At 31.2% G+C, this 13,641-nt stretch overlaps 1 protein-coding gene across 5 annotated transcripts in view; it reads right to left on the reverse strand.

The window, feature by feature from the left end:
* Positions 1-9,610: 9,610 nt before the first annotated feature.
* LOC132940310 (elongation of very long chain fatty acids protein AAEL008004) overlaps positions 9,611-13,641 on the reverse strand; it is a 33,278-nt gene continuing 29,247 nt past the window's right edge. For all 5 annotated transcript variants that reach the window (XM_061007829.1, XM_061007831.1, XM_061007830.1 and 2 more), the window contains one exon: positions 9,611-10,515. In XM_061007829.1, the coding sequence (XP_060863812.1) occupies positions 10,399-10,515 (117 nt within the window). In that variant the 3' untranslated portion in view covers positions 9,611-10,398. The remainder of the gene's footprint in view (positions 10,516-13,641) is intronic.

The following is a 13,641-nucleotide window of genomic DNA, read 5'->3' on the forward strand; positions in this document are numbered from 1 at the left end:
ATATTGATTCCAGCTAGTGTAATACCTGTGATAAGTTGTCGAGGGTGTTCTGCCCCTGCTAGTTTTGTTTACCAACCCCCCCGGGGTCTTCATCCCCGTGATCACTGCCATTTGAATCTTGAAATTCCTGTAGTTTAAAATAAAAATATACGTGGGAGATAAAAAACCAACACTTTTTATATAATAGAGAGACATAATTAGGTACCTACTTGTCAAGTACATCATCAATAATCATATAATATGGGCATTATGGGCTAATAATTTGCGCATAAGTACCTACGCGATACGTTAAGTGTTCCAACGATTAGCATACTATATTTTGTGAAGTACCTATAATCATTAATATTTAATATTATATAGGTCGTTCCTTTGACTTGTGACATATTTACCGACAGTCCTTGGGAAACGCACCAGTGACAAAATCTAATTGGACAAGTGGACCATTCCTACGTTTTGGCAATTTATTATTATTTATCATACATGAGTGACGAATATTTGGCAAGAGTAAGTGCACCGTACATCAGTCGTGGGACCCGTTGTAACTTGATAACTTCCGTCGGCTGTCGGTTAAGGACGAGGTGACCGGCCGCTGAGACGGTATTACCGCACAGCGACTCGTTAAGAAGAATGACGAACTCCGTGACCATGGGCAGACGGTCGACGACAGTAACAGCCTGATACCACGACATCAGTGGCCCTCTGCAAGCCGTCCAACGCCTGCCGACCGTTGGCCATCGTCGAATCGAAGTCGGCATTCGTGACCAGTCGGCACTGACCAGTATACCAACGTCCGTCGATACGTCGTCATCGAAGTCTGAAAAGGCACACGGGACGGTCTTCGGATCACCCATAAACGACTTTGGGGTTGCCGTGACGGACAATGCTCGCTGTGAGAGGGTTAGGCATAGATCCGTCTCGACGATACGTGCAGCACCGCTTCGGGACTCGACCGCGTGTAAGACGATCGTCTTTACATCGAATAAAGTCGTGTCCAATCGCACGTCTTCGGTATCACGAACCTTGCGCGAAACGTCATGTCGAACAGAATTATAATGCATATCTTCTGGTAGTTAAGAACACAATAATATGCATGCAGATAGCACAGAACAGTAATGGTGTGTAATCCGAGTGGTGTGTTTGAAATCAAATTATTTTGTTTATGTCGATGAATCAATAGAAAGATATTATTAGATGTTTTATATTGTTATAAGTAAAAACTATTAATTATTAATATTTTTTAATACCAAATTTTTTAACGCTAGTGTTTACTCGATGATTATATTGTCAAATGTAAATTATAGCTATAGCAGTTTAGCATAATAACGTTTTTAAGCATTGCCATAGGACACTATTTAAACGGTACGCAAAATCTATTAAAATTAAGCGTGTACAAGAAATCATAATTTGAATGAAGTTGTTGTTAAATGAAAAAAAAAGTAGAATTTAAGCAACCGCCAACCGCTCTGCTGTACTGTAGTAGGTGTCCAGTGTACCTTGTCATTGAGTAAGTCATTACAGATGTTTGTGTTAAATTTGAATCCAATGATAAATCATTGCATAGGTACGAAAAACGTTTCTGAGCGGAGGCGGTGTGTCATCATTATCGCATAGGTATTGCTATTAATTATTTTAGTAATTTATTTTACTATTAGTTATACGGTAAAACTATAAATAAGCAATAGCACATTATTAATCAAAATATTTTTACAATGTCATTGTGTGTATAAAATATAACAATAGGTAGATAGGTATCCATAAAAAGTATCAAAAACCAATGAAAATTTTTAAGTTACAACAAAAATCGCTATTTTTTGTTTAAATATTTTATTTTGTCCAAATGTTAACTTAAAATATCTGTAAAAATATTTGATTTATATATTTTTGGTTACAGTCATGATTTTTATAAGGAAACTTGGACTACATTTTCAATACTTAACTATACAAAATTAACATTTTATAAATTTTTCACTTTTACATTAAAAATGTTATCTTTCATAGAAAATGATACTTTATACATTTTGCGAAAATTACAAGTATGTACATTGTACAGTCATTCGTCTTTGAGGTCCACGAAAAAAAAGCAGAACCGACTTTATGGAATAACTATACTGTTTTTGTGTAAACATTTCCGTATTTCCTTAATTCGTTTTTTCCTGTTATTTTGTAAAGTAACTATAGGTACAAAATATTTATAATATATATAGGTAGGTACACACAAAAATTAGTAACGAAAATTATTGATTTATTACTTTTTACTATTCTCATCGTCTTCCGCGAATCAGTAAAAGTCATCGCTCAAATAGACCATACAATTCAAGCTCAAATGATCTATGGCAATTTTAAGGTAAAAAGACGCTCAAACCGCGGTGACACTTAATTTTATAGATTTATAAGATATTCATATTAGGTAATAGATTAGTCTAGACTAGGTTAGGGTAGTATTCACCTTACAACAGTTTTCTTTCCACAGACTTAGGTGTGTTTGATGGACACCTTTTTGTGTTAAATCAAGGCGCTGCAATTGAGAACTTTACGCTGTAGAGTGTAGGGCTATTGCTTTCCCAATCTAGCAGGATATCTATGTTCAAACGTGACACCTGTAATTCTTTATGGTTACAAGTATAACTTATAAACAATAATAGCTATAGATATACGTGTATACGTCTTATTTGATAATACTAATAATATTTTTTATTTATAATAAAATAGATATATAATAATAAATAATAATTTATAGTGTTATTCAATATCAAACGAGTCAAGTAAAAATTAATGTTGTGTCTACACATTTACGGCATACATTTTTTTACGAATTGTCAACTCGAAATTTGACAACCGTTCAATTTCTGTTCACCAATTCACTTTTTCTTTTCGGCCGTTTGTCTTGACTGCAGTTTCAATTTAAGTGTGCTTCACTGTCTTAGATACGTTTCACATATTTTGATAATTAGATCTCTTAAAAAATTAATACAAATGTATTTGGGCGGATGAGATTAAATTCTGAGTACAATTTTCCGTCAATGATGAAAATTCTGCCCACATCTTTAGTGGAAAATCATAATCATAGGATCTTAACATTATTACTTAAGCAAAACATATTACTATCGTCGTATGTGCTCAATTAAAAAAAAACCCCGACTACCCAAGGGTACAATTTATAGGAGTCTACATAATGTCCTAATGGAATGTAATATTGTAAAACAATAGTAATTATTACAATACGGTGACAATCGTTAGTACACATATTATGTTATACACTTATTGACCGCGTCTCGATTCAACTTTATCCTCTCTCTACGGTCGATCGTAAAATTAAAAAAAAATAATGTCCACCTTGAAATCTGGAACTATACATTACAGTGTGTATGTTATGTATAATTAATAATAGTATATAATACATACATAAACACACACATATATATATATATTATATTGATACAATAAAATATTGTATGTACGCACGTTAATTATTATTACTCACGCGTACCGCGTTGTCCACGACAATACAATATTATTATATTATTATATGGTCGTGTGTGTGTTTGTGACCTTTGTCGTATAATAACATTCGACCACTAATCAAACGACAATATTAATAGTAATAATGATATTTACTTATAGCTTGATATTGTTACAAGACAACGACAACACTACAACAGCTCTTAAAATTAAAAATAATAATAATTGATATTTGCCTATATGTGTATCTGCAAGTACCTACCTAATTTATTACGATACCATTGAGTGTTTTATCTCTCTTTCTCTCTCTACCTGCATGCTCAGAAACACGCGACACGACACCTATACACAATGTATGTACACATACATCGTTATTTCTACTACATTATAATACCGGGTGATCCATTTAACGTAAGACTCTCGTAACAACATTTTTAGTATTTTTGTATCGTTACATTTTGTATCATTAAATTTTTTAATGACAACATGCATATTTTAATTCCTCACTACAAAGTATATTTTTAGGAGTATTGCGGTGTATAGGTACAAATCAAATTTTGGACTAGTAATTTATGAGTTATGTGTAGCCATTTACAATTTAGATGCGTGGAGTGGTACACAGTTCATCCGTTCATCTATAAAGTTAAAAAAGTTATAACTTATATCTAATAAATTACTTAATATTATCTGAAATGTTACTATTATAGATCGAAATACTCTGAATAGTATTTTGTTCCGGGATAAGAAATTATAAACGTATGTTGTCATAAAAAAGAGTAAGAATTTTAAAAAATATAATTTTTTTCAAACATTTTGTTTGTCACTACTCACTAGGTACTTGAAATTAATAATTATCCAAAAGAAATATTTTCATAAACAATTAATGTTATCTGAAATAATGAGTGTCTTATGTTAAATGGAACACCCTGCGTATAGGTAAGTGTAGGTATGCTATCAAGATTTGTTTGAACTCAATAATCGATATACCTGTCATTTCCACGCGATATCGGCTAGACTTCCATAGTACATTACACGCCATTTAATTAATTGTCAAACAGGTAGGCACTATTATTATATTATACACTCCAAGGTATAGGTAGATAGAATATAATATTACAACGATGTTTGTTTGCACATTGACTATTATGTTATTAATAATATGAAATATATGAAGTATACTGTTTACCCAGTGCTTGAACTGGATGGGATCGTGGTGGGACGGAGTACCTCTACTTTTTAAAAATATTTTAGCTTAGTACCCCTTCTGATTATATCTTAATCGATACGTTTTTTATATAGTGCTTAAGCCAATTTGTTTTATATTTTTGCATCCCCCTCTATTCATAGGTGGAAATCCGTTGAAATTTCAGGGAGGGGCTAACATTATTAACATTATGTGAGCGAGGGGCTTCGATCCTACAAAACTGTAAAAGGAGGGAGCTTATGCCCCCCCCCCACCGATTTCCGCCAATGCTTCTACTTTTTTCCCAATTTAAACACTAAAGCACTGAGTATACTCAGAAAAAATGAAAAAATATATAATATAACGCTATATAAGTCAATTTTGGTTTTGTAAAGACGGTATGTACCTCAGTTCTCTGGAAAATTTACGACAACGTACCTCACTTTATGAACTAATTTAACAGAGATTTATACAATTTACCCGTGGTGGATTGGATAATATAGCAATATTGATATCGAACTACTCTCTATTTTTTTCCTGATATCTGCAAGAACGATTTGAAATGTTCACAAAATCGATTAAGTACTTTTTGAGTACCTATCTATATAAGCTGCAAATATACATTCAACTCTCATATTTGTTTTAAGATATTATTTCTTTATTCGAAACAATAAACGCGACGATTTGATGCAATATTTGATGCATAATTTTACCACATCTGCCCGAGTCACCAATGGCAACGAACACTAATTTTTCCTATTACTATTAAAGTATTATTATATTATGTAAGTTGAATCCAATATAGCAAACATTTATAAACAATAATTGTCATCGTAAATCTCAAAATTCTTTCTAAGATTTAAAAAAAATATATTAAGGGCCACTTATCGAGATAACAACTTACTATACTATATCTCAAGTTGGACCAAGAAAGAGACATTTGCAAAATATCATTAAAATCGGTTAAGTGGTTTCGGAGATTAGCGTGATCGAACATCCTGACATACTTGATTTATGTATATATAATACGTCATAATATATAAATGTATATATATAATTTAAATAATAATTTGAAAACGGATAAATATTTTAAATTACCTATTCAATATAATCGAGGCATAGGTATAGTACTTTTAAGATTTTTATATATTTTTATAATTATTATTTATTATAGGTATTGTTATGAAATAATAGTAATGAGCTATATAATATAAATTAAATGTGATGGTTTTTTTTTTTTTTGAAAAAAAAAAAGAATGGAATAATATAGGTTATAACATTAAATGCGAATGAACTTTTGACAATTGATAATTTCTGCCACCATACAAAAAAACACGATGTATTATCATTTATCATCAAATTAAAGTTTATGAAATGACATAAAAATCTGTTATAATATTTTAAAAATATTTATTCGTGAGAAAATATAGACACCCATAAGTCGAATTATTCAGAATATATAAAAATATATGATAAGTCCAACGAAGTGTTCGGTGTAAGCTGAAATCAATTTTCGAAAAGAATGTCGTCTACATTGCACAAAACGATATTATGTACCTACCTACGTTACAATAATATATTTTGTTTATACATGGTTTTCGATATGCAGGCAACGTTGCGGAACCGTAAAAATCGAGTTTGCTGAATCGTGTTACCGCCAAAATAACGAAGTTTGCCTCGCGATAAAATAATAAAATTCACGTGACCCCAGATCCGCCCCACCACGTCCGTTCGCAGTGTAAATATGCGCCTAAAGCAAGGACCGTCTGTGTATATTACTAATGATTTCGACGAAACATAATGCGTTGTCGTCGTCAAGTTTTCGCCGGTAAATTAAAAAAAAAAATTATGGTCGCCGCTCGTTGAAATAGTATAAAAAAATTAAGGTTTCCGCCAAAAAAAACATAATACACGTAAGCGTAATAATGAGACAATAATCATAGCGCGATTGCGACGGATTTAAATGTTTAAATAATAACACGATATAATTAAATACTGCAGGCACCGAATTATAATTATTAGGTACATATATAACGTTTTCTCTCGGCATACAAAATATCACCTTGTAGACGCGCTTGTACATTATATTATTATTAGTTATACGTTACAGAGCGTCGAACAAAATAAACCCGCGGGCACGGCACTGCACCGGCTGAAGGTGAATCGGATTTTTAACGCTCTTAAATACGCGTCTGTTGCAACGATATTATAATAATATATAATAATTAATAGTATTGTCATTATGATTTCGATCGGTCCGATTTCTGTGGGTAATACGTACCTACCATCCGATAATCGAAGACACGCGTCTACGCCACCTACCTTAACCGATATACCATAATGGACGCCTATCGTAATCGTTTTCAGATATTATAATTTTTTGTCGTATTATTGAACTTATCATAATACGGCCTGCACTGTATAATATAAAAAAAATCTATAGGTCAACACAAATACGGCTGATACCAGTTATATTATTAACCGCAACGACCACGCGTTGCATATATTATTATCTTCTTCAATCTTGTTCAAATGTTGCGGTTTCTCGTTTCTATTCGTTCGTTCGTAGGCTTCCGTGCGAGTGAGAACCATTCGTTTTTTCTCACGCCTTGGCCTAAAATTAGTAGTGTATGTGTTTAGTGAAGATATATAAGAATGGAAAATAATAATTATTAATCATCGTGTTTAATATCATAATTATTGTCGTAATAATGGTATACATTTACCCCCGACCACCAGCAGTTCGTCTTGGCCATCGGCGACTATCGTAATATATGTAAAGTAATACCAACCGCGTTGGTAACTGCTGTGCCGATGGCCAAGATGAACTGGACGGGTTATAATTTTTACGAAGGTGAGTAAGTCAATGAAAATAATTAACTCAAGTAAAATGATCTAGTTTGAACTTTGAAGTTAACAAAATATAAATAATTTAATACGTTAAACGTTATTTTGTGCCTGTCTACCTATATATATTTTTTTCGAAGAAACAACAGAAAATATATTATTATATAGTATCAATTAATGGATAATTGTTATTTAAAAAGTCTACATGTAGTATAGTAATTAATGCATAAAACAATTAACACCAAAAATGTCAAAAACATTTTTAATTTTAACTCGATGGTTTATTTTTAAATCTAACTTAAATCAACTGTAAATTAATATGGATAGGGATTCAATCCAGCCATCGTATAAGACTAGTGAAATAACATATTTTAAATAATATGAAATTTATTCAAAACGACACTTTTCCATGTTTTCGGAATTAAATTCCTAAAGCTTTGAAAACTATATTTTTAAAATTTGAATATTCTAAGAAGTTCATGTCATTATAATGTCGAAGAGAGAAAATGAATTAAAAAAAAATACAAAAAAGTATCGTTTTAAAGTGAATTTCGAGACGAATTCAATCATTACGTTTTCAGAAGTACCTTTTACAAGATGCCTCGCATACCTTTGATCATATTAACAATGCGGGTACCTATCCGCACACCGTTCGCATTATATAGTCATAATGATGTACAAGTCGAACTGCATAATATAATACGTCCTTCTCACCGTTGTTATAATAATAATATTATGTTGTCGTTCGACCGCGAACATCAAGACACGACGTCTGCAACAGCTGTTCGCGAGACAGCGGCCGAGTCGTCAATGCCGTTCGCTTGCACATAGTATTATTATTATTATTATTATTATATCGTCGCCACTATGCCACTCCCCCCACCCCCCCACAAACGCCGGAAGTCCCCAGTCATCCAACACCGACGTGTTCGTCGTAACTCGACGACGATGTATATCGGGACGCACCGGTGGCACTCGCCATATTTTAATGTGATATCACCTACGACACGCGATGACGATAATATAATAATATCATAACATTATCTTAGCGGATCGATAAAAAAAAAAAAATTGTCGTCGACGTCCCCCGCTAGAGCATAAACAAAATTATATTACATTGAATTCGTATTAATATAACATTATTATGTATTACACGCTGGCACGCTGCGGTTGGCTCACCTGTATACATATAATACCTGAACAAATCTCTGCCGCTGGTATTGTACCTGCCTACACAATATACCACGGTAATTTAATTAGACGTGCAACCATACCGGTATCATAGGTATATGGTAAGTCGGCGGTACACGTTTTTTTTTTTGTTCGGCCGAGTATTTCTTTTCCACTGCAAACATGCATAAATGTTCCGGTAAGGAACACCCGGAGTTTTCCTCCGATATCGAACACACACCATCGTGTAAGGTATTATATATATATAGGTATATATGGTATATAGGTGTTATATATACCAAGTACATTTGTATATTGCACACGGTATTATAAATAATTATTAATAACCGTCTACACGGAATGGTAATTAAATAAATGAAAAAAAGTCAAATTTTTTTTCAAAATTCTATATTTTGCAAAATAACAATTTTTTTTTGATTTACAATTTTTTTTTTTTTTTAATTTCATTTTAAATAAATACACTTATATATCAAAAAGTTAAAAAGATATTCAAACATAAAATCTTTTTTTGTATTTATTAATAGCCATACAAAAAAAAAAAAAACAAAAATTAAAAAAGAAAGTAAATATATAATAATATGACTAAAATTGTAAAAAAAAAAAAACACGCTGATTCAGAAAAGTACGATGGCCTCACGTTCTTACAATCTACATACATATATATCGTTGACACTATATATAAGGTTATACTTAGAGTTCTACATATATTTTTCGTTGCCGTGTGTATTACATTGTACACAACAATATATGGGAAACGAGGGAAAAAATATAAATTTAAAATTATCATAATAACATAATCTATACGAAAGGTAACACAATTCCAAAATAACTCTACCTAATTATTAGTGTATTTAATATCGTTTGTACTGTTCTTCCGTTTTATCTTTATTAGTTTTGAATATATTTATATAATATTGTAATATTATGTAGTTTATTGATTCGTATTTATTATATTTCGAGTGAAAACAAGAGAGAGAATTCCACCGGGATGGGTATATATAATTCGAACGTTAAGTATATAATATATATATATCATAACAAAGTGTATGAGTTACTTAAAAAAAAAAAAAAGGTTATTCGATGCTCTAGACATACACAATATACTTATACCCATCCCCCGAAATTTACCTACCGATAACAATATATAAGTACTTCAAGCATTGCACACATTTTCACACCAATTCGCGAATAATACTGGGTTCCAATGAGGAAAAAAACCGTTTATTACAAATTCGTATAAAAAAAAAAAAAAATAATAATGCACTACATTAAAATTGAAAATCTAAATGGATCTTTAAATCAAATAATATATAAGTATTTACGTATAATATACAATATTGTACATAATTTGCATATTATACATTCAATACAAAATATTATCGTTTTAGTTTAGTTATATTTGTTTATACGTATTAGATTTGTTGTTATATATATAATACCTCAGACGAACAGCGTAAAAGTCTTACTGCTGCATGTTATACACATTTTTTTCGTTTTTTTTTTAAATTTAATTTTTTAATTTTTTTTGTTTTAAATATTTTTTTATTATATGGACATTTTTTTTTCTTCAAATAATTCATTTTTATATTATTATATATTGTGTTTCATTATTTTTATTTTGTTTTGAGTGTGCTTTATATTATTGGTGATTGTGTCATATATCCGCCAGCTGTTTTCCTCCATTCGGTTAGGAACGTTTTAATCGTATCGGCCCATAACTATTTGGTTTTGGCGTCTTCAGTCGTTTTGAAACCGTTGACGATGCCGTTCGAATAGTACACGACGTTGTCGTGTTCGTTGGAGGAACACTTGCTGTAACTCGCTCCCTCCACCGGCTGTAAAATGACAACGATTATACATGTATATACGGCCATAAAGGTACATATACACAACACGGTTAGTACCTAAACAATATATATATATAGATATACGCGAACGATTATATATTATTAACGCCACATCAAGGCTAGGCGTTAACGAGTATGACGATTATATCATAACTTATCACTAATAAGCTTGCAAGTCTGTCTGTAGTTACTAAGTAGGTAGGTAGTCATTATTTTTTTTCCATAAAATTTGACTGCTGCGTACAACCAATAAGTGTACCAATACTATATAGTTACATTATTCAACACGTGCTATACGAAGCGCAGTTTTTTCCCGGTACAACTGAGTATATACTTATGGTTGGTCAGATAAGTATACTTTTCTCAAAGAATTATGCAAAATAGATATTATTTCAGAGCAGATTTTTTTCTAAACCACCTTTTATTGGGAGGAGAGGAGAGTAATACATTTTTTAAAACCAAACAAGAACGCCTATTTTTTGTGTAGACAATATAATATGCAAGTGCTTAATGATTTATAGATGAGCGGAGTGCTGCAGATTAGAGTAACTCACGAAAGTGTAGTCCACTAATCGCCCAACAGTGTAAACTTTAAATGTTTGTTAATAACAAAAACTTTTTGTTCCATATTCGATTTATTTTATTCACCAAAAATGTTCAGATGAAGTATTAAAATTAAAATATATAGGTTAAAATCGACTAAAATTGTGATTCTCAGACGCAGATTTAAATTAATATTATAATTGATATTGCTCTATTTTGCATAATATATGCAGCATTATTTTTTTTATGAGAAAAATGTTTGGTAGAAGGTCAATTTTTCTTTCTAGAATTTGAGTCGATGAGTTTTCTTATTATATTATGTACGTAAAAGGAGTTTAAACTTGTTTCGTATATTATTTTTTTTTAATTTTAAAAATGTTTTCTACTCTATATGTACTAGATAATATAATATATTATCACCTAGGCAAATAAAATTATATTATAGAACGCGCCTTGCTACCACGTCTCTGTATCGCGTACACGACAAAAGCCGTAGAAAGGTGCAATTATGAACACCCACACACCAATGTATATCTATACATTCGTATTTATCGAGGTAACTGCAGTTGTGCGCACATATACAATGCCTATAATATATTATAATAAATAATAGGGCACGCGTTGTTTTTCGACCCCCGACCGTAAAATCTATAAATCTTAAAGTTCGGGCTTTTAAGAAGTCTAAAGTATATACGCGGACGACTACATATTTTAAGAAGTCTAAAGTATATACACGCGGACGACTACATATTATACACTGAAATCCTTTAAGAGTTTAGGTGCGGTGGTATATATAATATACCGTGTATAGTATGCGTGTGGATTCGACGGGGACTACCGCCGAGCGTATATTATATGTAATTTATATTCAAAAACAAAAGTCAATGTTGGCATAACGCATGTTTACGTAATATACTGAATAAGTTATAACGCTCGACAAGTCTATATAATATTAAAATATACGGCACCGGATTTTCAAATTAAAACATTCGATTAGACGCACATTTGAATATGTTCTATATATTACATATCCGCGTACCCACCTATAACATACTTAGAGTGTATTTAAGTTAACGGTAGGTAAATGTGAATAATGTGGGTATATGCTTCGAATCGCTGAAACTACATCACTGTTTGTACAATACGCACCAGTATTTATACCGGGGTTGGACGTGGCTGTTTTCGATTTTCATATTTAAAATCTTTTAACACGCCAACAAATATAGCGAACAACTTTACTTCAACGTCATACAATATGAAATGACAATAAATTCGATTAAATATTTTTTATTTGAGTACATAATTGTATGCATAGGTACTATTATTAAGCTCGTAAAAAACAAATCGAAGTACGAAGTACAAAATCTATATGGAGTTATGAAAATATGACGTAAGTATGATAGGTAATATGCCGTCGAACGTCATAAAAAATTGAATAAATCGAAGTTAATACAATTATTGCTATATATTTTATGCTTCAATGAAATTGTAACCGTTTAACATAAAACTTTTACTATATATTAAACTCGTTTAAATTTTAAAATAGTATACTAATAATTTGTACTTGTTTTTATATGTCAACATTTTCACTATTATGTGTGCCACTCAATTTGTCTTTAGATAATTCCGAACATAATATAAAAATTACGTAGTACCTATGGTGTATGATGCGAGCTTTATGATTTCAGCATATTATTATTAAGAGGATGTCAGCGCACTATTTGTTTTCTCTCTCTGGCCCACGCACAGAATAGCCAAGACACATTAACGCAGAATCATTTTTTCTATGTTTTTAAGTAATCTTACAGTAAAATCACCCATTACAAAAATATAGAACAATATTTTTGAGGGAATGACATAGATTTTATATTTTATTGTTATTTGACTTTGTATACGACTTTCAAAATAAAACAAAAAAATTGTTTTGAGACAATATTTAGAAAAATCTGAAATTTGACATTCCCTTAATTATATTATTTCCTATATTTTTTGTAATGGGTGATTTTACTCTAAGATTACTTAAAAACATTGAAAAAAATAAAAAAATGATTCTGCGTAAATGCGTTGTTTATATGTGGCGCGTGGACCAGAGAGAAAAAAAACCAATAGTGCGCTGACATCCTCTTAACACCAAGATCCGCGGGCAGACACCGATCACTTTTAATAAAAAATTCAACTCAATTGAAGGGGAAAAACTTGGAAATTCGAAAGAGGGAAAAAATCTGTATAGGTATAATACCTATATTACATATTATATAGGGATTTCAAAATAACACACACCACTATATGTTCTGCAGTAATAAAAAGGCACTTAGGAGGGTTAATTATTTTTGTTTTGTTCACGTAGATATAGCTTATGCGTATATTTTATAATGACAAGGGCGTAATTGAAGGGGAAATCATTAAAGAATTGAAAAAATCAATATCAAATTAATAAAATAATTATTTTTATTTTTTCTTCATCAGAATACCTAACACAATCTTAACAACTTTCAGAATATGAAATTTGTTTTATGATAGTTTTTATCTACAGCCAAATTACAACGACTAAAAATTATTGGTATCAAAAAT

This window comes from Metopolophium dirhodum, chromosome 3, assembly GCF_019925205.1.
Source record: "Metopolophium dirhodum isolate CAU chromosome 3, ASM1992520v1, whole genome shotgun sequence".
In the NCBI taxonomy this organism is placed as follows: Eukaryota; Metazoa; Arthropoda; class Insecta; order Hemiptera; family Aphididae; genus Metopolophium; species Metopolophium dirhodum.